Here is a 27,706-nt window from a genome sequence, read left to right on the forward strand (position 1 = left end):
CCGTAGTTATTATAAATTTATTATATTAATATTTTTGAATAAAATGGAAGCAAAAAAGACAATAATCGAGAGAATAGAGATAAAGGGGCTTCAAAATATTTTTATATCCCCCTCGAAACTTAGAAATATCTTGATACATGATATAACATAAAAAAATTGATTTCGGAGTAACAAAAGTCTATCCTACTATAATTTTTTTATAATTTTGTCCGTAACCTTTTATTTTTTTAAAGAGTTTTAATCATTAGCAGCATTAATTAATTTTTTCTCGTTTATATGATCGTCCGATACTGTCAGATTTTGTGCAACATGTCATATAAAAAAATCGAGATATCTCTTGCAATATTGGTTAAACAAAATTAAAAATTTCTTTTATATCTTGTGGAATGCTACCTTAAAAAAATCTACTTCTTCCAATACTAAAATATATCTTTATACAATATACGAAAGATTGTGATTCTCGAAACGCGAAAATCTATTCTATTATAATTATTATATTTTTCTATAGTTTTAATCTTGTTCTTTCGAATTCGAACAAGTTTTAATCATTAACAGCGTTAATTAATTTTTTCACATACACACACATATTTATAAAATTATTTAGATATTAACTCTAGTTACCCGTTTTTTCAAAATCAAATAAATTAATATTACACACACATACTTAATATTTGCACCGTCGAATGCGCGGCTCATCCAGGACAGCTTTTTATTGATATGAAATAATGCACAGCGCATGCCGAGATAACCAATCAGCATCGCGGAAAAGAAGCAAACAATATTTGCGAGTATTGATTTAACATACCTTTTTTAAGGGTGGATATTGTGTAAAAAGAGTCGACGTATTGTATTTCTGAATATGTATCACATTGCATTATATCTTATATTGTATATATCGATGATTGGTGAATTGTATATTCATTCAACAATTAAAAAAAAAAAAAAGAGAGAGAGAGAGAGTTTTCCGATAGAAATGAATAATGAATAATTCTAAATATGCGTATGTATGTATAATGCTTTGATAGAAAAACATTTTTTAAAAAAAGGTTATTTAGTAACGACGGGAACAATTGAAAGTAATTAATAAAAGCAGAATTTATTGAGATTTTTGTTTCCATTTACATTTGAATGACGTAAGTTTGCCGAAAATAAAAGCTGAAGTTTAAATCGAAACACATCTTTGTTACAATTGCCAACACCTGGAATTTCTTCAAAATATCTGTATTTAGTTTTTGTCTCTAACGCAAAACTGTATACAAAAGAATGAAAAGATAATACAAGACAATTTATCTTGCCAAGACCTTCAGTTAAACGTTGTTTATCTGGCAGAGTGTTTGGGAAGTCACGGGTAGTAGATCTCTGTCATGTTTTTACGTATCATTTGGTATTTCCTCCAGATCGCTCGCGCGTGCTTTTCTTGCCGTCTCTCTCTCTCTCTCTCTCTTTCCATCTGTCTCCATCCGTTAATAATCCTCGGGAGCCACTTTTCGCGGGGGCATCCGCCGTCGTGGCGAACACGAGTTTTTCTAATCTGCAGACTCAACGACGCTCATCATAGAGGGGTTGGTATGAAGGAGCTGTCGAGGACTGTCAAAGAGAAGTCGCAGAAATTCAACGATATTTGCTGTCACCATCTCTTTCACTTCTAAGGTAATCTCAGCTTATTTTCCGGCGCTTGCGTTAGATTGGCGTTTTTGCCGCCGTCCGTTTCGTTCGCCTGGACGATAAAGTCGAAACTGTCAAGTCAATCGACACGTGCTTCGCGCGAATATTCTTTCGCCTTGCAAATCGCATCATTTCGTATTCTCGTGTGTCATATATTTTCCACTTGCGATTCACTCGAAGAGACGCGCAGCATACATATGACACAACGACGTTTACAATCGCTGGATATCGAAAAATTCAAACGCAATGAATTTTAAGATAGGACATAAAGCAGATGTATAATACATATTTTATGTATACATATATATATATATATATATATATATATATATATATATATATAATTTTGAGAGATTTTTTTTAATATAGGATTCCGAATATTTCTAGGATAATATTTAACGCATCATGTTTATTACAAGAATATATTTGGCAACAAGTGTGTCAAATCGAAATAGTATCAGACACGCGGTGTCTGCCGCCCATATTCGCGATAGTATGCGATGCATGCATGTATGTCGTATGTATGTATGTAGTAGCAAGTCGCTACCGCCATTGGAGCTAGAACCGAAGCGCGTAGTTTGACAGCGGCGGCGATCAGCTGTTGCGAATGTTTACGTTCGCGAGTATTGGCTGACGAGGGAGAATCGGCGCATGGTGGTGGGTCGCGGCTACCATCCCAGTCCCTTTCAGTCCGTCGCGTCGTCCAGTTCGCATAATTTACTTAGTGCTTATCGTATTTATTGCCGTGCGTGAAACGTGTTGCGCTGTCGCGCGTTTTTATGCAAATGCCAACGCGCACCTTTCCATCCTTTCCAGAAACGGGTAAGTTTGCGATCGCAAAAAACTAGAGGGGACTTGTCAAAATACGCTTCACTCGTGTATATATAATATTTAACGATTAGAGTACAAATACAGCAAATTAATAAGTATAAAGCATTGTAAATGTTAAGAAACAAATAAAAAGTATATGTTTATAATAAAGAGTCATTTATAAACAGTTAATAATGAATTACATATATTGGAATTTATGTTTTACCATATTTCGTATTTTTATTATCACACATATTTTTTTGATAATCTTTTGGATATTAATTCTGCACGTGCCCATTTCTAAATGGTTTTGCACTGATTAACGAAAATTGTTGTAATAAAAAATTGATATCTCAAATGTGTGTATGTGTGATCTTGACTATCGAAACATTGTTAAATATACCATTTCACTATTACTACTACTATTAAAAATTAAAATTATTAGTTGACATTGAAATTTATGGTTTCTGCACATGAACAAAAAATTCGGTATCTTCCTACTATCATTTTAAATAATGAAGAGAAAGAAAAAAAGTAAACATAGGACATTATGCATAAAATAAAAGTTTGAAGCGACTCGGATCTATTTATTGCTCGTGTTGACAATTCTGACACAATTTCTGGATGTTCTTACATCCGCTATTAAAACATGATATTTTTGTTTTGTATATTTTTACATGTGGTTTGTATATTTTTATATGAAGTGTTATGAAAGACTTTGTGATAAAAATGCTGAATGCTTATATTCATTTTTTTTTCTTTTATCTTAAGATCTTAATATCTCAAGATTTTCCTAATATTCGAATAATTATGAAACACATAAAAAGCAATTGAAACAAAAATTCTGAAGCAACCAAGTGAAATTTGAAATGACATAAAAAATGCCGTTTTTAATACGGTATAACTTCTCTCAAACTTATAATTTAAACTTCAAATAATTAGTTATTCTATTAATCCTTAAAGTTTTTACTTGCGCTTTTCGCGAAATGCAAAGTACTTTTTGGCTAACTTTTCGGGACTTAAGCTCCGCTAGACTTTGGCGAACGAATAGTCGAGCTTGGCTCCGGATGCTATGCCTCGAGCTACGAAAATGGTGTCAGACATCGAGTGTAAATAACCTTATGAACGTAAGAATAGACGTACGAGACGAATCGAGTTTATGTATCTCTTGCTTTGCTTAAGGAAAACTCATAGCAGTTGCACGCGGGAACTCCGGTTAAACCAGCATCGGGTTTAGACTTGTTTTGCTAGCTTCAGGCTGTGAAGAATACTTTGAAGAGTTCTCGTTAAATATTAAATAAATGTGCTAATTTCTAATTTTTTTAAATAAAGCAAGTGATAAATTTGTAACAGAGTGTTGATTGAAAATTATGATTTATTATCTATTATTAAAGGTCTTATATTTATTCATATAAAATTAAAACGTGATAAAAATTGTATTTGTATATTGAAATTATGGTATATATATATATAACATTGCGAGATTGCATTTAATATCGGGAGACACGAAGTTATATATGTATTAATCGCACGTCGTAAGTATGGCGTATCCGAGTCTTGAATTAATTCCGCGGAGCTCGGCTTCTCTTACGCTTTGCCGTTATTCAAATTCGCTGCTTCATCAAGGGAATGCTCTCGAGCGTGCCAACTGACTGTCGGGCCTATACGAGGCGTTTGTCAAAATGACTGCTTTAAACGCGGTCATTTTTGTTTCGGAGACTCAAACGCGCGCGATATCACACATATAATTTTCTGAAATATACATATTATTAGAGCTGCATTTAAATTTTCTATTTTACTTAGCAATTTATCTGCAATGTGTTGTTTAGATGATCAAAAAGCATCTGTTTTTAATGTTTGATTTTACTAACAAATGTATTAAATAACAATCAAATTTAAATGAATGAATATTTAATTCGTTAATTCACAGTATCCACTCTCTCTCTATGCTTCGAATTTATTAAATATACATATAATATTATTCGTGACTTTTCAGATATTAATGTAAACGAAAATTTAAATCGGGCAGCTGACGTTTTATAATAATTTAAACATGACTGCAAAAATTGAAATATTTTAAGAGCTTTTTGAATAAACTTTGCAATTTTGTCGCAATTTATCTCTGGACGATGAACAGATGTTGTGCAAATAAAAGGGTTCGTAAAATAACATTATTTCGAATTACTTTAATTTGTCGAGTTCCAAGATCCATTTAATCATTTGAACACACTAGTAGTGATCTCAGTAGATAAAAGAAAACAAAAGCAGAGGGAAGCTTTCGTAGAAGTGCACCTGTTTAAAGACTTGCTTCGAGAACTCATCTCGATATATATCGCTTTCATTCCAAGAACGTTATCTCTGCTTATTTTCTTGACCAGGGCGAAGAATCTTCCACGCATTTGCCGAGTATGTACGAATCGATCGATCGAGCGCGCGGCTGATCCTTTCTTATATATTACAAAATCCTGCGATCTCGAAGGAAGCCAACCTCGTTGGCCTTTGCGCGAGTTTTATAAGCCGGTCGCTCGGATAATGGCGAAAAAAATCAGATGGAAATTTGCGAAGGAATCCGATCTGATAGCAACCCATTTTTCACGATCCCGTCCTCTCTTTCACGACGGATGCTGGATAGCGTGGATATTCTCTCCTCTTTTGACCTCGAGTCGATTGTCGCCGGTGTATTTTTCGCAGGTCACGCCATTCTTTACGAGCGGAAGCGGTGGTGGAAAAATAAAGGAAGCATAAAAACTTCTGCCAGGGAGATTTGTTCCGGTCGGGCAAGTTTAATCAAACGGTAGAACTATTTGTCGAGGTCGCTATGAAAAATTTCAAATAGACGGAGATAAATTACCTATTAATATTATTATAGGAGATAAATCGCCTATTAATTCACATATTGAGCAATAAAATTTGAGACGTTTGTCCGCGTACTTTTACTCCGACTTTCGCGATTCTCGTTATTGGATCGGCGGATAACTTTGCGCGATTAAGGGCGGCGACGAAGGGCAGGTTACTTGAAATAAATCGAAAATAGCGAACAGTAGTCGACTGAGAAAACTGCGGCGGTTAATTGCGCGACTTTATTGCCCCCGCGTGACGCGCTTTCTCGCGATAATCGCTCGTAAAAGTTGAAAAAGCGTCCCGCGTTCTCTTCGACCGCGTTAAGATGTCTCCAGGAGCCCTCGAGTCGTTAATTAAAATAGCTTTTGAGAACTTCACCGTGTCGGGATGCGCGCGATGACATGGAGATGGGAAAACTTTCGAGCGATGTCAACGGCTGCCGCACACAAAAGGCGATCTCTCTGAAAGCCTACAGTTGGTCTCCCCAGCCTCTCAAAATCTCGTTAACCCGGAAGATGTAATTTACGCTTTCAGAGACACATAATCGAAAAATCATTATCCGCGTTACCCTGAGTCATTAAAATTATTAAAAATTTTGCTTTTTAGTTAAAAAAATTAATTTCATTAATTTTAATTTAATTGAATTATAATATATATGCGATTTCAAATTTTTATAGATCGAAATGAAATATTGTGAGAGAAATATATGTGCATGTTTTCTTGATAGAAAGGAAAATGAATTTTTACATGCAATGTGTCAAAAACCAATTTATAAATGGATTGTAAAATACGGATGCGATTAAAAAATGTCGACAAAACTGTTTATTCGAAAAGTGAAGATTGAGCACGTCAATTATTACACAATATTTTTCTTTTCTTTTATTTTATTATTTTTTGCACAAAAAAAAGCTTTTTACAAATTAAATTTCCTAGGCATTAATTAAATGTCTATTTATCTGTAATAATGCATATCATATTTAGAAATAAAAAAATATTGAAGAAGTATATATGAATGTACACATATATATGTATAGCCAGTAGAATAGATATACATTTCGGGATATCAATTTCCAATTAAAAAATAAAAGCGGCATATATGAAAAATGATCGATCAGACAATTTGCGTAGAAATTAATATGAGATATATAAAAGCTAACCTTTTAGTAGAAAATTATATAAAACAGGAAGCAAATATTTTTGCCTTGAATAAAAAAATGCTGTTTTTTAATTTTTTACTATGATCAGATGCGTAGAGGCGTGACGAGATATACGGTTTGTTAAAAGGGTGTAATATGCGCGGCCCTTATAAAATGTGGCATCGTAATACGCGTTATACGTAAGCTGCTCCACGGGGATATACAACGCCTGGTTGCGCATAAATGCGAATCCGCCACGGTTGCATCATCGCATAGAGAGACAGCGTAGAGAGATAGTGTACATTCCGTTTCTACGTGCATGTGCGCGCGAGGTAATGCGAACGATTGCGCGGATACGCGACGGACGGTAACTTCACACGAGCGTGGAATTTCGGGACATTACGCGCGCAAGTGCAAATACAATTTATGCAGATAGTTGGTACGTTTACGAGAGTTCCCGCGTGCATGGCGTCACACACATGCGCGCGCGCCCTTATTTCTCGAACCCCCGGTAATTGGAACGAAACGAGCGTGGAATATAAAGGATAACCGAAAGTTTCGCCATGTATTGTTACTCGGAACAGACTCCGTAGTGTTGCATGGTCGTAAGTTTAACGGGTTATCGCACAATCTATCGTCGATCTAAGCAACCCTTGGTTTAACGAATTATCGCAGCGGAAGCGTTAACGAAGGGAATCCGATATTCGTGCGATAACCCTTTGATCGGGATTAATATAGGCCACGTTTATTAACGCTGGAAGGGCTGAGAGGTGAAGCTATGAATGTTATCTCCGCAATTTTATCTCCGTGAAAATATATATAACTGCGGCTCCTCGTTTGGGGGATTTCAACCCCCCCGATCGGCGGCTCTTCGAGTTGCACAGGAGCTGCAATTTGGCCGATGAGCGACAGAGTCTCTTCGTTTCCGGCGGAATTCAATTTTCATGGGCGTTATCGAGGCCCACCACAGGCTCCCGCTATGCAGATTGCGCGATCCCTTGTCTGTTTTCCTTCTCGGTATCGACGCTATCATCGGCATCGACAATTTACGATGCCATCGGCCCATCCGATGCACGTGCACGTGTTGTAACACGCCTCCGCAATTTGCGACGATAACCGGCGTCGTGTCGTTACGACGATGACGAAGGGACGATAATGGCGGGACGTAAAATTGTCGCGGATAGGGTGGAGGCGCGTTCCTTATTAGCGGACAAAAGTCAATGTTCCAATCTTGATGCGCTCAAGAAGGGATTCCGCGTTATCTATATTAAATTTAAGGGGACTAGGCAATAGTATTTGTCAAAAATGAAGTCTTTTTTGGGAATTTATTACAAAAAAAATGAATTAAAATCGAAAAGGATTTTTAAATAAGTTTTGCAGTGAGTTTTACAAAAGCTCAAATCGACTTGAAAAAAATGGAGCATGTTTACAATATGTATATTTTTTTTTTATATAGTTTATGATCCTAATAAACATTTGATTAAAGAACAATTCTTGATTTTAATTAATTTTTTTTGTAATAAATTCCCAAAAAATGATTTTATTTTTGACAAATACTATTACCTAGTCCTTTTAAGCTAAGAGGATTCGTAAAAGTAACGGTCTATTTCACGTGGAGTGACGTACGTGTTAATGTAATTTACAATCTTTGACTGCTTGATGACATATTGTACGTGACACAATTTTTAGAATCTTTAAATTTCAATTTACATATAATAGTTGTAAATAAAAATAATTATTAATCGAGGATAAATTTTATTTACTGAATATATTTTTAAATTTATCCGTGAACCTTTGACTTATTCAGTCGATCTAAATTTTTAAATTATTTTTAAATAATTATAAATAATTTTCTAACACGTACGTGGATAATAATCCACCATTAGTTGAAGAAACACACTTGTGATTTCTCAAACGACTTAGCCGGTGAATTAATTTGGCGAACAAACGCGCGAACAACTTTCGCGCATTTGGGACAACGGTTTATAAAGTGCACTTTAATAGAACGCTTGAATTAACGACGTTGTCCCGGATGTAACGCGACCCAATTCAGCGGAGTATATATTGTGAACGCATTGTGATGTACCACGAGAAAATGGTAACGACTCGTGCAAACTATTTACGCGGCCGAATAACGCGATGCGCGTATGTCGCGATCACGTAATACAATTGGAACAATATTTCGCCACGCGTTGATAGAGGCAGATTGAATTAGATTTTGACGACTCCCTAGCTACCTTGTTACGATTTTTTGCGCGCAATAAACTCACGTCGGACGGAAAGCGGAAAACGTATCTAAACGTAGCATTCTGTTACATTATGCATTTTGTAATAAAATGTCGTTGGACGGAGATATGACAGTCACGTGCGGCACGTTGCAAATTAAATTTGTAGTCGCTCGTGCATGGTGCAGTCTAGCGAGATATTGGATCTGTATACATAATTAGTAGCCAACGAGAAATATAAGAAAGATCAGAGAGCTTTTATTCTTTCTCTGTGAAATATTGTATCAATATATATATTTATATATTATTCAATTATATTATATCCACAAAAGATATACTATCGCAAGCTCCATTATTACGAACAATTGATTTGTTGTTGCAATTATTTGAATGATTATTGTTTAGTAACAATTTGTATGGAATATGATAAACAATTAATCAATAATAATGGACTGAGCCAATTAATAACAATAATTAATAAATTAGGCGATATTCTATATAACAGAGCTTAAGGAGCAATTATCGTGTGTTCTTATAATAAAATTCGCATTTTAAACAAATACACGAACATTTAATTAGAATAAATATTAAACAATTTTTAGAAGATCCATGGCCTTCAATCGTATTCTCGGCCGCAAGTTTTTGGAATAACTATGTGGTGGACAATGCATTTGAATTTCATTGGAAGGTTTTAAATTTTTTCAACGATCGACCCTTTGTGGTATTTTTATTTTTTTGACTTTAATTTGTATTCTTGACCGCTACTTTTTATATTTATATTTTTTATATTTTGTTAATTTTTACACTGAGGAGAGTCCAAATTGGGACAGAAACGTTTGTTAAATTTTTATCTAATTGCGTTTTTATTAATTTTCTGTTCATTCATTAGTAGTTATTTTAACAACTTTATACTAATTATTTTGTACTTTGTACAATCTAATTTATTTAAATTAAATTTTTGTGTATTTGTTTTAAATGCAAATTTTATTAAATAAGAACACACGATAATTGCTCCTCAAGTCCTGTTATAAAATATTGTTTATTATTTCGGAGTCGTTTTGATTATTTTAATAAATTAGGACTGCACGCACAGACAGCTGTTTTATGTCATTTTGGAATCGCGTATGATAGGCAGCGAGAAATCTTTGTCGCTAATATATTAATTCTTTCACCGAATTAGTACGATTTAACAGCGAGCGGAGCAAACATATGGGAGATTTGCGGATCGATAAATCGTTGATTTGCGTCCATATTGATTCTCACGCATTGTATCTTATCTCTTCTCTCGTAAACCCAATTATCGGGACACACGTATCGCTTTGACAGATGATGGGAGCGCGCGTAGCGGTTCACGCTCCGGTGCTACACGAGACACAGCCATTGTTGAAATGTGACAAAACAACGGCACGCATCAGCCGCACGTGCTAGAAACGTCCAATCAAACGACGTGTCAAGTCGATTTTCAAATCTCTTTTTAACGGCGATGAGGCAAATTGAGGTTTCGATTGCTCGGCCTATTGAAACGCATCGCATTTTTTCCCCGTGGACTCTTAAGGGGTATTCCTAATTTGACACTCTAAAAAAAAAGGCGACTTTTGGGAATTTTTTAAAGAGAAAAGTATAAAATGTATTAATTCTAAATTTTACACGTTTATTAGATAATATTTCAAGTATATCCTGAATTTTTTTCAAACAAAAATAATTTGTTTGTTTCGGAATTATAGTAGTCCCACCAGGGTGCCCTCAAAATAAATTATTCATGGCAAACATAATTCCAGCGGTTATAGTCATTTGAAATAAAAAAACCAAAAAGATTTTTAATTTATATGAGTGTGGCTATCGCGTGAATAAAAAAAAAAAATATTGAAAAATATAAAAATTTTTCAAATATTGATTTAATTCTAGTTTACACGATAGCCACACTCATCCAGATTAAGAATCTTTTTGGTTTTTTTATTTCAGATGACTATAACGGCCGGGATCATGTTCGCCGCGAACAACAATTTTTTTTTTTAGACACCCTGGTTGGAGTATTGTAACTCCGAAACAAACAAATATTTTTGTTTGAAAAAAATTCAGGATATATTTGAAATGTTATTCAATAAACGTGCAAAGAATCAGAATTAATATGTTTTATACTTTTCTTTAAAAAAATTCCCCAAAATCGTCTTTCAAAGACCCCTTAATGTAAATCCCGCGTTCAAACGAATAGGAGGAATTAAACAAAGCGTCGCGCGACGTTAATCATTCATTAGCGATTCGATATCTATAATGTTTTCGTATCCGTAAACGCATCGCAGGTAGTAGAGAATATATAAAAATTTTATTATAAAATTTTCGCGGATCGTTAATTAACGCGTGCAGCTCTATATTTCCGCTATTGTTGCATCTGAGTTCATTAATATTGCCCGCTAGTCGAAAGCGATTTTCGCGCGTAATGAAATGCCAAATTAAATATTGCATTATCCTAGCTTGTTAATTAACGCGCGTAATTAGTCGTCTTTCGCCGTGCAATGAATGAGTGATCTTCAACTGCCAGATATTTAACATCGTGAGTAAATCTGTTTATTTTAACTTTATTAATTAGTTAGATACGGCGCTGCCATATCAATATCATTATCATTCATGAAACAAAGCGATATTATAATCAATGATTGGATATTATCACGAGAATTATCTTTTGGTAGTCGCTTTCTCGTTTACGATGTTTTATCATACGAAGGAAAATATGATTTATATTCTGATATTATCGAATCGACGATGCGAGTGGCCATATTTGAAATGCAGAAGGGCTTTGAATATTTCTTATATTTTTTCCCCGACATATACATCCTCTTATAAAATTCATAAATAATTTCGTAAATAAGAATTGGCTGTCGGAATAAATTTCTCCGGCTACGGTAGATCTTCCGCGCCGTGGCTTTAGTCTTGAGAAAAAAAAAAAAAAAAATCTACTTGAAAAGGAAATAGAAAATATAGGAGAAGTAATAATCATAAAATTTTCCATAAAGATCTACGAGTTCGTTTGTTCGTTTGTTCGTTTATTTGTCCGTTCTACTAAATTGTCCGTCACCCTTGTTCTCCTTATCTTCATCTTTCACTCTTGGCATAAAAATGAGAATTGTGTTTGCACGGACATAAGAGAGGGAACGGAAAGAGAATTCTAAGAAGAAGTAAGGAGGCGGCACGTAGCAAGAGACTTAGCTCTCTCATCTCTATTCCATTTTCTTAGAATAAAGAACTATCGTACTCCATCGGCGCCTTGACGTATACGCCGCCGCATTCGATGGAATGCATCATGCCTTCTGATTTTACTGCTCAAATCACTCGGAGATGAAATGACAGGCGCATACAACGTGTGATACATGAGCTCGAACAACCGTAAAAAAATATCTCACGCGAATCCAATTTCGAGATGACATTCCAAAAATAAATATGTTTTTATTTAAATTATCTCAAAATCTCTATCATTTTTTTCATCACAAAATATAAGTTTCCAAGAAAACCTGTTGCAATTAATTAATATCTGATTATTGAGTATGAAGAAATGTTCATTTTTGCATCAACAAAGTCTTAGGGAACAAAAAACTTGTAATTAAAAAAAATTAATAACATTTTTCGTGGTAACGTCTGCATTTTTCATAAGATATATTAGAATCTACAGTGTGTTTTTTATAAATATTTTATTTTAAATCTCGTGTGTGTGTGGGCATATGTACATATATTGAATTTTAAACAGATATATATATATGTTTATCTTCTTTAAATAATAAACAAATCCAATTAAAAATACGAGAAATTCTCATTAAAATAACAATACTTTCTGAAATACTCACAGGAATATTCGTGGCTTATGAAAGAATCGATATTAAATTCCCTCAAGTGCCAACAAGATTAACGTGTTAATAAAAACGAAGAATGTTTTTTCGAATCGCGGTGGTTTTTTCTTTTTTTTTTTTTTTTTGAGGAAAACGAAAGATCTATAGCAACGACCACTCTAAATTATCCGCAGTTCGTAATACGTATTCCAGCAAAGTGCATTCGTGCTTTTATGTTCCTGCAACGTGAAACCCGCATCAGTTCGCAGGACCAGACGTGATCAGCATTACGTCTGCTAAATATTATGGAATGACATGGTGTACCGCCGCTGGTACTCGATATCCTAGATTTTATGGCTTATAAAAGTCACTTTTCTGTCCGCGCAAATATACATATTGGTATTAATTAATAATGAAATGATTCAGTTTATCTCGTTTATTTATTTTTGAAAGAAGAGAAAAAAATCGAGTGAGGAAAACGAAAGATCTATAGCGACGACCACTCTAAATTATCCGCAGTTCGTAATACGTATTCCAGCGAAGTGCATTCGTGCTTTTATGTTCCTGCAACGTGAAACCCGCATCAGTTCGCAGGACCAGACGTGATCAGCATTACGTCTGCTAAATATTATGGAATGACATGGTGTACCGCCGCTGGTACTCGATATCCTAGATTTTATGGCTTATAAAAGTCACTTTTCTGTCCGCGCAAATATACATATTGGTATTAATTAATAATGAAATGATTCAGTTTATCTCGTTTATTTATTTTTGAAAGAAGAGAAAAAAATCGAGTTTAAATAGCTGCTCTTTTTCACAATTTATTCTTTCTGAATTTCTGTGCATATAAACGTGCAACAGCATTTTTAAAGGGCGCAGAAAATATAAATTGGTCAAAAATATTACGTAAAAATTTTGCGTTGTATCTTTTTAAATACCGGAGCAAACTTGATATAACAGTTGATGATAAAATCTATTTTTCAAAAACGTGGTAACGTAATTGAGATTTATTGGAGATTGTTTGGAATTTTTTTGTTCAATAGGTATTTAATTAACATTATTTTACGTAAATCCACGCTAATGCCTTTCGCGATATAAAAGGCGATCGGTTTTTGCCGTCGTTCGATTTTAATCGAACGCCCGGATATGTCTTTGAGCTCGATTCTTCTCTCCGGTTTGCTTGAAATACACTCGTTCACGTTCATTAATCGAATTTCCATTATCGATCGAACGCTAACTGAGGGCAATTTTTCTTTATCGGGGATCAAGTACTTTAATCTCATTAAGATTGTTAAAACGTTTGGAATTCTTCGGATTCCTTCAGAAATCTGATATATATCCTTACGTAATATTTTGTAAACAAATATAAATATGTGCAATCTTTCTAGTATCTCTCACGAGAAAAACTGCGCGATGAATGAAGTGAGCTAAGCGCTAAAAATTTTTACAATCTACCCCGTATCTTAATCGCCTTGTTTTTCTCGACGCGAGTCGCGACGGTATTTTTCCGGCGTCCGATATTTCTCTTTGAACTACTGCGACCTTTCCCATTCTACCAGCCTACAAAAGGTTATATGTACTCCGTTGGATCGGATCTTTCGAAATTCATCGCGAAACTGCTTCCTGGTCTCGATAAAAGTTATATAACAGTATCCGATACTATTAAACTCGGAATGGAAAAAGGTCAATTCTTATCCTATATAAGGGATAAAAAGTTTTTCTGATAAAATAATCTTACTAATTCAGAATCGTCGCTAAGGAGATTCATTGCTATAATCATGATACTAGCAATCATTTTATCTTTATCGCGGCCTGTAAGAACGCGAGTTATATTTTCAGATCCAATTATCTTTCCCCGACGAGATTTATTCGTTATAGCTGGAATGCAATGATATTTTTGTACGGTTTAATAAAAAGTCTCTTAAGCACGTATAGCATTATAGTAAATTCCTTTTATGTATTCCAGTGTACGCGTATAATGGTCCTTACACAAGCGCAGCCAGGATTCGAAATAACTCTGCCTGTATCGTAGATGGAAACATCGTAATATACGAATTCGTATACGTTTTCGCGCCGCAATACAGAGGAAATATCTGTATAGTTTCGACGAACAAAAAAGCAATTACGCTCCCTCGCACGCTTTGATATTTTATTTTTATTCAGTCATTCCATCGCGATGGAAATTTCGCGTCTCTCTCGCCGAGTGTATCTGATGTATGAATCATTAACAGGACATCCGACGATATCAGCACGCTGTATGTGCGACTCTGTACCGCAGGAGCTCGCGGAATTATGGGAACGATCCCATAAATTCACCCTTGTTTGAACAAAGGGTGGATTCTCGGAGCACATCCGGTTCCTTCGAGCGCGCGCGCATATCTATCGTCCCGTCCTAGATTCTAGTTCTAACCGCGTTTGGGGACTCTAACGAAATTACAGGGACTACGAAATTAACATCGGGAGGGAGATGCCATTGCATTCGCTCAAGAAGTTGGGCGAAACTTCGAGCGTTATCGGTTTGTCGAAGAGTGCGGAAAGGGACCGATTGCTTCAAGTCAATTAGCGCTAGTTTAACGAATCACACACACACACACACACACACATACGTCGATAAATCGTTTGGCTTGCGAGCGTTCCAGACCATTTCGTTCATTGCTGTTCGCTTATTCGACATTATTCGCACGGATATTCAATTTTCCGTGAAGATATAATTGCCATCAGTGTTGCCTCGCCACGTTACTACGTGTACTCTCGGGTAAACTGATTGCTGGGATTTCGTGTTTTCCTCGTCAGCTGATGCCCCCGCTGGAATAGGCGAACCCCCGCAAAGACTCGTTCCCCGGGAGATATAAATGATATGACCTAAACGACGTGCGTGCAAGAGTTTGCACTCTCGACTACTATGTATCATTCGAGGAATTAAATTTAATTCATACATGCCCCGTGGATGAAAAATTTAGGATAAGAGCATTTCGAGATTGGGAGGCATTCCATAAAGCATACTTTACGGTTGACGTTTGTTGTTTTCTTATTTCGGAGGAATACACAAGTCATCCTCTAGTATGCTTTTCAAAATATATGGCGTGCGCGCGACGATTTTTTATTAAACTTTATTTAACCAAGTTTACGGAATTTGGTAGATATTTTAATTTAATAGTTATATTATTTCAGAGAGAGAGAGAGACAAACTTTTATTATATATTTGCTTTTTTAAACAGGGAATGTGTATAATGATTCATGTTGAATTTTGCACATTCATCGATTTCAAATAGCTTGAATGTTTACATTTAAAGCATACGAACTCTCTTAATGTTAGCTATTCATGCTACTTGAATTCCATGAAACTCTTTGATTTATTTTAGATGGAAGAGTGAATGTATTACACACTCGTGTATATGTCACGAGTTAGATATTTCGATATAGAATATTAAATTACATATAACTGCAACGAGCAAAATTGCAACTACATTAATATGCTACTATGGAAAATAAAGTTTTAAATTAATTTAATTCTATCCGAGCGCGGCTAACGGAAAGATATCCCGAAATTGCTTGCGCGCATCTCTGACATAGATATGACGGCAAGTTGACACACGCGTGCAAAGTAGAACTCGCTGCAAATTGCGAAACTCGACAGCCGGCAGAGGCGACTACATTTGCGGCCGGGGCCGGTAATCGTCTGGCTCGTACACGTATGCATGTCACGATGTGCATCCATATAGACTACGTGAGCGACGAGTGGAAAAGCGTCACGTGCATCGATCGTCCAACCGTGACAGACGACGATCCGGGTGGACGTTCCGTGACGGCGAGAGGGGAGGAGGAAGGGAAAACGGTCGGCTGGGAAAACGCCGCAAATGAATAATAACGTCGCGCTATATACGAAGACCCAGTATCTACAAAGGACAGAGAGAGAGAGAGAGAGAGAGAGAGAGAGAGAAAAAGGAACGTTTGCTCGCGCAAACTTTATGTATCACGATTGCCGTTTTTTTCATTCCCTGGGAGGGTGGTTGAAGCGTCGGCGAGGGTTGAAAGACGGACGGGAAAACGGCGGGAACCAACCCAGCCGTTTCCGTTTGCCTCCCTTCGGTGGGAAAGGTGGAGCGGGGGAGGAGGGGAGGAAAAAAAAGAGAGATATCGACGACGACGAAGAGTCGCGTAGGCGTTTTGTCGTGGCGCGAGCCAAGCCGATATCGCCGAGTTCCGCGATACGTTTGTGATCCCGATTCTTCTTCCGTCCCTGATGGTCTTTTTCGAAGAAAAAGGGATGGCGCCGTCTAAGAATAACATTCAACGCGATCCTAAATAAACTATTCGCGATTGATGCGGCCAATCTTGCGGGTGAGGCGAATTTTCCGCGAAATTATCGTACAAAGTTCTTTTCTCTCTCTCTCTCTCTCTTGCTCCCGTTATTCCCCAAAGGATGAAACGCGATGGCGAGAATTTCTGGATGAATCACGGCCGATGCCGGGATTTAAGCCGAGGATTGAAGTCGGCGTGAAACTCGGCGAGTATTACTTCCCGCAGCCAGTAAGGATCTCGCTCGGACGTAAAGCTGATGCGGAAAAAATGATCGGGGCGAGATGCTGGCTCGTAAAAATGTCCGCGAATTTATTATTTCTGTTGACTTAGTAATATGACGTAGAAGCGAAGTATTCAATACCATATAAGTACATAACGGAGTATATAAGAAAACTACATAAAGTGCAAAGAGATATGTCTCGGAGTCATACGGTGATAAAAGTAAGAGTATCTTTCTCCCGCGTAGGTATTTCAATTTCTCTCTCTCTCTCTCCCTCTCTCTCTCAATATTAAATAAAATTGGCAATACAAAGTAAATACCAGGGAAGTTTAACTGACATTCGTTTTAAACGCTCGTAAATGAAGCTATAAACATCTCCGCTTGGTTCGGTGGGCTAGAAAAGGCAGGGAAGAATTGAAGAACTTAAAACTCCGTTGTAAGCAATACTTGATCGTCCATCTTGGTGATATGTACTTCGGCTAGGTCTTTCGAAGAGAAATTGAGTAACGGAAGCACTCGTGTAAGTAACCGGAGATAAATGATAGCTCCTACAATTTCTCAGCGACATCGTCACGATACGATGTGTGCATGTATGTGTGTATCACGAAGAGACGTTAAACGCGCGAGTTATTTACTGCATGGGAGATAAATTCTCGCGAAGGTGTACGAATGTGCGTAAATCGGACTAAAAAGTCCACGGGGGACGTAGATGAGGGACACACTCGAGATAAAGATGGGGGGAGGGACAGTACGTTAAGGGCAAAGTGTCGCATGAGAAAAGTTAATAAGCCGTCCGTGATAACATCGGGCGTGAATCACGTGATCACGAGAGCGAATCTCGAGCACGCATCTCGTAATTTTTGCGTCGTTTAGATTGCGATGTACTATAGTCGCGAATCACATTGTTTCGCAGACATGTCTATTGATTTTCGCGGGCAGATTAAATGGAAGTTTTCTGCACGGACGGTGCTCGATTTCTTACGATAGTCGAATGTAAAAGCGCGAAATATTCGTAGCCGGACGTTTATTGCGATTAATATATTATTATATTAGGTATATTTTTGTGTAATAAAAATAAATTTAAAAATATTACATCAGGTATTTTTGTGTAATAAAAATAAATTTAAAAATACTTAAGTAGCTTTACGTATTAAAGCTGCTTGCTTTTGCTATTGAAAAGACATAAATTATTTCTTCAAATACGCCAAACTAATGACTGAAATGTTAATGACCGAATATTTACGAGTAAAAATTAGCAAACAAAATTAAATTAGATAAAAAGAAATTTAATTAAATTTAATTAGAATGAGATTTATTATTTGGAATATAATAAGTTATAGAATGTTTCGAGGTAATTTTTTATTTTTGTATATTATTTACAAATCACGATTTTATAATATTTATTTCAAGATTGATTTTATGATATTTCATATATCATCTATTCGATGGGGTGATTTTATGGGTCGATGATGGAAAATATTCTATTAAAGGAAATTGCATGGCCGAACGATGACGTGTATTGTCTTCATGCATGAAGCTCCGGGAAGCTAGGGGTTATGAAATATGCAGATCCTGAGTTTCATTACAACACATAACGTTGTATATTCCATCCAGCTTTCGAACGATAATTAATAATTATTTGGAGTCGTTCTTTTTACGAATGTATCATCAACGATATCGTCGTCTTTATTGCTTGGGATTAAACCAAGTCGTGAGATCGAGTGAGATCTTTTTTCTACAAATATGGGATTGTTTATGTAGTATTCAATGGCTTTTTCTTACTAAATATTTCTTTTCATATAAAAAATAAAATCTGAAATTGCTTCGACTGTAGATAACGATTAATTCGATGTACTTTACATTAAAATTTAATTGAATCTAATTATTAATATAATTAGCTTTGTAGGACACTAGCGTTAACTAGGATTAAAGTGCTACTTGTCTCTCTCTTTCTCTCTCTCTCTCTCTCTCTATCGCCTCTCTGATGTAATATTGCTTCATCACAATGGGCAATGTGCGACACAGGCTCAGGGCGAAGATCAGATTTGCCATTGTGAGCGTCATATTGCATTATTTGTCATAATTTTGTGGATTACATCGCGAGACAAAAAATAAATAATAAAATCGCATATTGCTCGATATCATGTAATAATATAACTTATGTCTATATTAAATAATTGAATATATATCAGCATCAAATAATTTGTCATATCGGATGCTGTGGTTAATAAATGAAATTTTACTCGCGCGAAAACGTTACACGATAGAGGGCTGCTGTAAATGCGATCACGCTAAATATAATAACCGCGAACGCGAGGCGGTGCCATTACGCCCGCAATTAGATATTTTCTATTTATGTCAAGGATGCTTGCAAATTTAATCAAAGGTTTATGCGCCCCCGAACATTAATATTCTATAAGTGCAATAGTTAAGAGTCTACAATATTCGCGAAACATTCTTCGCTCATAATTTATACTAAATACTGATCGTTAATTATTCACAATAATTGCAGCATTGGCGGAACAGCCGGCGGTGCATCCTGGCTTGTTCATTCGCTCGGCGAAAGTTGAATCGGGTTACAAGCGTACTCAACCGCGTCAGAATTTATAATCCGAAAGGACGTTAGCGCGTCCGGTTAAGGATGCATCAGTGTGTGAAATTTCTCGTGACCAGTCCCTAACGAGCTTGTAATCCGTAATAGCTCGTAATTTCATAGTTATTATTCTCGTAACGAGACCGCCGAACCTGCACCTCTGTTCGGCTGACAAATTTATTGTCGGTATACATACAGAATGTCTCTCACGTTATCGCGTTCAACCGTTTGAACCGTAACAGTCATCCGCTTGACATTCGCATATCTTTGCGCGGGGACGTTGCATCGATAGGGCGCGTATAATTCGAATATTATGCCAATATTGTGTCAGGCTGCATCGCTAACTCCTTCCACTCGTGACGATTTATGTTACGAATATTATAGCGTCATGTATTCCCATTTCATCCGTTTTGTAATTTATACCATGTTGTCTTCACATCGAGAGGGACATTTGCATTTAATGCATTGTACATGCGTGTTCAAGCGTTTATTTCGCGCACGCACATGTATTTTTTAACACCCAATTTTAACGTGATTTAACGAAAAAAAGATATTGTTGAGAATTGATATGGCGTTCGAGGCTGTTGCATCAATTTTTGTAATCGATGATTCATTGCCGAATCGCTCTCTAATCTCAGATTGAATTTCGTGCAAGGTCAACGATGTCGTTCTTCATGCTCCGATCTATCTGCGAAGCTATTCATGCGTCTATGGAAATTTTTACGAAGGTATTCGCGAAAATCCCTTCTCCTATCGATCGATCCTGCTCAGAAATTGCGAACTCCCAAATTGGTTCTCGGACAAGATAGGTATTTTCCGCCGCGTTAAACACGTGAAAAGCAACGCGCAATTTAAATTTGTTTTCATGAAAGTCCCAGCACTCGTGACCAGTCCCTAACGAGCTTGTAATCCGTAATAGCTCGTAATTTCATAGTTATTATTCTCGTAACGAGACCGCCGAACCTGCACCTCTGTTCGGCTGACAAATTTATTGTCGGTATACATACAGAATGTCTCTCACGTTATCGCGTTCAACCGTTTGAACCGTAACAGTCATCCGCTTGACATTCGCATATCTTTGCGCGGGGACGTTGCATCGATAGGGCGCGTATAATTCGAATATTATGCCAATATTGTGTCAGGCTGCATCGCTAACTCCTTCCACTCGTGACGATTTATGTTACGAATATTATAGCGTCATGTATTCCCATTTCATCCGTTTTGTCTTCACATCGAGAGGAACATTTGCATTTAATGCATTGTACATGCGTGTTCAAGCGTTTATTTCGCGCACGCACATGTATTTTTTAACACCCAATTTTAACGTGATTTAACGAAAAAAAGATATTGTTGAGAATTGATATGGCGTTCGAGGCCGTTGCATCAATTTTTGTAATCGATGATTCATTGCCGAATCGCTCTCTAATCTCAGATTGAATTTCGTGCAAGGTCAACGATGTCGTTCTTCATGCTCCGATCTATCTGCGAAGCTATTCATGCGTCTATGGAAATTTTTACGAAGGTATTCGCGAAAATCCCTTCTCCTATCGATCGATCCTGCTCAGAAATTGCGAACTCCCAAATTGGTTCTCGGACAAGATAGGTATTTTCCGCCGCGTTAAACACGTGAAAAGCAACGCGCAATTTAAATTTGTTTTCATGAAAGTCCCAGCACGAGATTTTTTTTTCACTTAAATAATATAAAGATCTTGGTTGCGATAAGAAAGTGCCCTGCTGCAAACGACGTAATCTATAGCGAATTTCCGTCGTCAAACTTCTTTAATGGATCTTAAAGTGCTCTCGGAAGAGAGTTGTACCTTCTGACGACGAGTCGTATATGAACTGGACGTTATCGAAAAAGCAGGTCATAAAAAGAATCTATTCATCCAAGGCAAATAATAGACACGCAAGTGGAAGATTTTTAAACTCGCTGCTAATAGCAGCGAAGCGTGCGTATTTTTGACAAAGATTCTTTAAATGTCTCTAATGGATGAGAACTTAAACTCGCGTCTGACTACTTAAAGTTTTATGCTATTCATCACGGTCGGATTTTTTACTGATTTTTTTTTGTAGCTTGTAACTTTCTTTAAGGATATAAAGGCTAACATCAGTAGCTGTCATCTTGTACAATATTGGATTGATAAGAGAAATTAATTTTAATTTATTAATCTTTTTTTAAGAGAGAGAAAGACATTATTATTTTAACTTCACGTATTTTGTTTGTTTAATGCATGATTACAGATAATATAAACTACAATTTTATATATAAAATATTTTAAATAACAGAGAATACGTTGATAAGATTGATATAAATATAGAATATTTAATATTGATTTATTAATTAATGGTTATTCAGTTTACAAAGTGTTAAATGTTATCGGATATATTGAAAAATCAGAAAGAATAAAAATCATATTTTTTACAAATCTATAAAATATATAATCGAAGAGAAAATTTTTCACAAAAATTTGTAATAAATTTTATTTTAATTTAACAAAGATATCACAAAACTCTTAATATCTAAAATTTATTTAATCACAAGCGCGCGTAACTTACGACGCAAGTTGCATAAATTGATAGTATGAAAAGCGGAAATTATTCTTTCATCATTGCAATACGAGCAAACAAATGGAATGTTGTATGGGAAGCGGCGAACAATACAAAGGAAAGGTTGATGTTCGTTAGGCGCGGCCTTTACGAAGCGCTGGATTATTTCTGCATGCGAATATGGCAGAAATAGGACGAGCGTGGATGTGCGAATTTTACAGCACGCTGGGCCACCCTCTGTGTTGAAAAGAGAAGCGGGAAACCGGAGAATATTGTCGGATGAGATTACGTTTTTTCGTCGACGGTTTTCCCCGACATATACAGCATAATAAACACTTGAAATGCTTTCAGCTCTTAATCAGCTTCGACAAGCAGTCGCACTTTGGTTAGTTAATTTATATTATGCACAAGGCGTGTCTGATAAGCAAGATAATGACGCAAACGTTATTCCAGATCGCGCGCGCGTTATTACGTTTACAGAAATTAAAGGACAAGTGTATATACATATACGTGAACTAATTAAAACTTGATTATAATTATTTCTCATATGTCGATAAATATATGTTCATATTTAACGGAATTAATATTTTATATCGATAACATTTTGTTAAAAAAAAAAAAAAAGAAAATACAAGGTAAACGTTTTTACACGTGTATTATCGTATGCACACTTTACATTCAATCCGGCACGATTTACTTCATTTTCGAGATCAAAGCGGAGGAACGTGAGCAACGGTGTATAACGTGACATGTACGTGACTCGTCGATAGAATACGTTGGTACGCATTATTGATGTAGCCGCAAACTTCACGTGAAGATACGTGGTTTAATAAAGTTGAGCTTGTAACGATTGTATTTCGCGGTATTCCTTGGCGTACGCAACTTTTTATTATACTGGGTCAGCCAGTCAGTCGAGTTAACAAATTGGCAGGTATTAAAGTGCAAAAGCAAATAGGCCGTGACAACTAAGCTGTCAGATTCTATTCATAGTGCCTCTGTCTATATCCGACATAGTTTCCTCTCACTGGGGAAACTATCTATCAATGACACAATTCAAAAATATGGATTTTGTTTAGCCTATGTTTCCGATTTTTGTGTAAAATCTACAAACTGGCTAAGTTTATTAATCCAACTGGTTTTATTATAAATTTACATATAGTCGATTTTTTAGAAAATTTTGATGTTTATTTTTTAAATTTGATTAATCAATCGATCAATTAAATCAATTTATCAATTAAAAATATAAGTTGGGAAAGATGGTAATGAAAATTATAAAATATATATAATAGCATTTTGAATTTAACAATAATGTCTATTATTATTATTTGTTAATTTAATTGGTTTTATTTTTAAATTTACATAAGTCGATTTTTTAGAAAATTTTAATATTTAATAATCAATTAAGAAAATAAGTTGGGGAAGATGGTAATGAAAATTATAAAATATAAAATAAGATAAAATATATATAATAGCGTTTTGAATTTAACAATGATGTCTGTTATTATTATTTATTAATTCAACTGATTTCATTTTTAAATTTATTTAATACATAGTCGATTTTTTAGAAAATTTTAATATTTAATAATCAATTAAAAAAATTAATTGAAAAAGATGGTAATAAAAAATAAAAAATAAAACAAAATATATATAATCGCGTTTTGAATATATAACAAAATGATGTCTATTATCATTATTTATTACAATACAATTGGCTTTAGAAATGTTTTCTTTGAGAAAGTGGAAAATCGTTGATTTAGAATCGCAGACCTGACATTATTGCCTTATAGAAAAGTTTGTTTTAAACCGATTTACTCCTACGTGGTGTTTATTAATTGAATTTGTTTGCGCACTTATCAGTAGCGAGGACAAAAGTCTATGTAAAGGCCTGCGAAATTTATCGTCGACGACGCAAGTCACTTGGAAATATTTATGTTAAAATACAATCGCCCTTCTCGCATTTTCACTCGAATAACTCGCCGTCCATTAACGACGCGACAATTTTCACGGCGGAATTATCGAGGAACACGTTAGTTTTTACTCGATGAACAGACCATTCTCCAGTTTGGTGTAAAGCAGCGACGTAAATATTAGACTCGATCATAAATACGGCAGCGCTACCGCAACTTTTTACTGAATGATTAAACACAAGTCCGCGGTTGTAGACGTCGCGTCGTCGCTTTCGCTATCGAATCGAGCTCTCGTTCAACGGAAACAAAGCCACGTGGAAGCGTGGAAAGCGCGGTGTACTCGTCGTTTCCGACAGGCAAAGTTTGTACGATAGCGGAATGGATTAAACGCGTTTTATCGAATGCAGGGGAGAGTACATCGTTGCGACGTACATATTGAACGACCGCACGATCGATGCGCGTTTAGCGTGCAGACAGAGGGAATGTAAAGAGAAACAGAGATACAAACAGACAGACAGAGGGAGAGATAGAAAATCGTTCAAATATGCTGGAGGCTGCGGTGTGGATCGTCAAAATAATGCGATAGGTCAGCCGGAAAAACAAAAAAGGTCCCCCCATTCCCTTCCATCGTCTTTTGGAAGAGACCTGCGATCCTTTCACCAGCTCGCGCGGAAGAATTCGCGATTTGGAAGACCCATTTTTAGAAAAAGAGAACACGCCGAAGGGAACACGCCGTTCGTCAAGAATACTCGCCGAGAGCGTTAGGAGCGATTTAATTCCGTGTTCACTCGAGCACGGAAATTCCGTGAACGCGCAAAAATTTATGGATCCCGCGATCAAGCGCAGGTTTCCATATACGATACGATCCGCGGGCGATGCGAATCCACACACGTTTGCACACGACAGTATGATAAACGGGCCGATATACGATGGCGCGGCTATGGCGGGTTATTACTACTTACAGTACGTGTCGGTGGTGAGTCGATCGATGGTATCCTGCTTGAGCTTGCTGTTCTTCTTACCCATCTTCGTAGCCTCGTGCTGTGCGTTAACCTAACGCGTGTGCGATTTCTTGAACAGTTGAATCGCCGACCTTTTTGCCTCACGTTGTGAGAAAAACTCTTTCTCTCTCTCTCTCTCTCTCTCTCTGATTAAAAAATCTCACCGTCCAGTTCGCATCTCCCGATTCCGAATCGCGGTTGACGGATCAAAGATAAAGTTTGAATCTCAGTGATTGTTCGAGGGACCGGAAATGACAGCGTCACCACCGGCACGGAAGAAACGAAGAAAGAATTCGCACGAAGAAGTTTCTAGAAACGCGAAGCGTGAGTCTTCCCTCAAACGCGGGTTCTTCGGCTCCTCCTTTGAGATCGCGAAGATGCCCTATCAGATTTCACCGGATAAGTTTCCTGTTTGTAACTTTCTCCCCCGTTGAGCCGAGCCGGTCGCCCTCCGTCTCGAGAGAAGTTCGCCTGTGGATTTCAATTTGGAGATGTGTTTTGCAGGAAGGCGCGAAACTTTCTTCGATCTCGAGAACGGGAGGATCGAATCGCGAACGATGGAATTTGATTTAATTTCCTCCGGGGAGAGTGCGTATTTAATCGATTTAATTACAACGCGGGATCACTCGTATCGTCTTATTCCTACGGAGTCAATTCGTTGATATGCCTCCCACGTAGATTTTCTTTTCGATGATATTGCTTTTTCTGTGGAGAAGAACAAGGGAGAAATTTAATGAAAACGCGAGTTCTCTCTCCCGCGAATCGTAGTTAAACTTTTCATTTGTCACTCGATGCGCTCGCGATATTTTCAATCAGAACTAAAAATTCGAGGCTTGACTTTGTTCGAATTAAGGGAGGGAGGGGGGGGGGGGGGATAATTTCCCGGTTGCGATAAATGAACTTCGCGAAATCATTCATCGCGCCTCTCTCGGTCTCTTCGAAGGAGCTTCGAGGCGCGCAGACGAGCTTCCAATTTGCAAAGATCGTATCGGAAAATTAAGAGGAACTCGGAGAAAAGACTCGGGAATTGCATCAAAACGATTATCACAATCGATAAATTTGTTTCGAACTGTTGCGACGAGGCTTAAACGGACCCGTTATATATTCATCGAGGGAAGCTTTAATCTCCGCGCGATGCGATCTTTGAATATATTCAAGTATAATGAGAATGAATCCGCAAGAATACATTGCTGTCCCAAACCGATCGTATTAAAGTTTCAAAGGTCCTAAGACCAGACAACCGATATTTTCAGGACCCGCACTAGCCAATCCCTCCTGGGCTATTATATGAGCCGGGCTTTAAAGGCCAACGGCGTTACGATATCTCCTACCTTATCCTGGGATTAAACGGAATTTCCACTAAATGTATTTCCTTAGCTCTTAGTGTCATGATTCTCTTGTTCCACCACGATCGTCTTTAATCCTATCCGCTTTTCCAATGGCACGAAAAAATATTTTATCATTTGTTACTTCGAAGCGATAGCCATTACTACAATGTTTCCTTTTCGCTTATTACACGGATTTTCCAACTGACGATAAAATAAGTAAAGTAAAAAAAAAAAAAAAAATCGAAGGTAAAATAAACTATTTAATGTAAGAAGTTTAACTGTAAAAAAATTCAGTAAAAGCGCTTTGAATATTTGCAAATTGGGTAAATTGGAAATCAATAGATTGCTTTTTTTTTATTAAATCTACGGCAAGGAATAAGCGAAAAGAGCAATCAATTTCTGTTAAAATTAAGATAACTATTCATGCTAATCTCGCGAATCAATTATGCGACGGAGGGAACTTGAACGTGGATCATATCGGCGTTATTTATCGTGAAGTCATTAACGCCGTTGAATAATGAATCCCCGCGCCTGTTTCATATCTATTCCGTAATATTCCCGCAACTCGCTCGTCGGACGAATTAATAAATCGCGATTGAAGGCGAGGAAAATTTTCAGCAAAAGGGAGAGTTCTATTCTCAAACGAAGAAAGCGACCGAGGAGAGAAAATTACGATCCGACGTACCGGATTCGGGACAAAGTCATGTCTGTTAGTCGTCGAAAACTTGGCAAAAGCTTGAGATGAATAACAATGGTCTCTCCGAGAGTACGCGAGTCGCGAGATGAAGTTACGGCAAAGTTAACTCCTCTTTTCCCTTAATACAGAGAAGATTTTATTCGCCTCTGAATAACGTATGCGGTACTTCCTGAAGAGGAAGCGAGTATCCACGAATTTAAATGCAGGTCAGTCCGGCTAATGCAAATTCATATGACATCCCCGCAAGGTTCGCGGAAGCGCGCGTGACATCCTTCGTGACGTCGCGGAAACTGATTTGTATGAGAAGGAAGGTCCTCGACGGCGATCCTATGAGAGATTCGGGAATATCGAAGGACGCGAGAGGGAGAACCTTGCCGAATGATTAACTTCCGGTCGAGGTCGTGCTACACCCTTGACCTCGCGCCGCACCGCGATGACACTCGGAGCATGCGTTTCCGCGCTTATTATTACGTCGTAACAACGAGCCCAACCGGTTGGCGGCGAAAAAGACGAAGATACCCGGGGAAGCGAGAGACGAAAGAGAGCGGAAGAGTGGGTACGCGTGCAATTTCGCGTTCTCCAGCTCTCGCGAATCCTCTGGAGAACGCTCCTGCTG

At 37.0% G+C, this 27,706-nt stretch overlaps 1 protein-coding gene across 2 annotated transcripts in view; it reads right to left on the reverse strand.

Annotated features, from left to right (window-relative positions):
• LOC115238159 (frequenin-1) overlaps positions 1-27,706 on the reverse strand; it is a 43,192-nt gene that overhangs the window by 14,650 nt on the left and 836 nt on the right. Inside the window, exons 1-2 of one of the 2 annotated variants that reach the window (XM_029811749.1) lie at positions 27,079-27,267; positions 25,027-25,770 (exon numbers count right to left, since the gene is read on the reverse strand). In XM_029811749.1, the coding sequence (XP_029667609.1) occupies positions 25,027-25,090 (64 nt within the window). In that variant the 5' untranslated portion in view covers positions 25,091-25,770; positions 27,079-27,267. Of the gene's footprint in view, positions 1-25,026; positions 25,771-27,078; positions 27,268-27,706 lie in introns of those variants that run through there. The other variant, XM_029811747.1, reaches the window with a different exon arrangement.

Source organism: Formica exsecta, unplaced genomic scaffold (genome assembly GCF_003651465.1).
Source record: "Formica exsecta isolate Colony F162 unplaced genomic scaffold, ASM365146v1 scaffold323, whole genome shotgun sequence".
Taxonomy (NCBI): Eukaryota; Metazoa; Arthropoda; class Insecta; order Hymenoptera; family Formicidae; genus Formica; species Formica exsecta.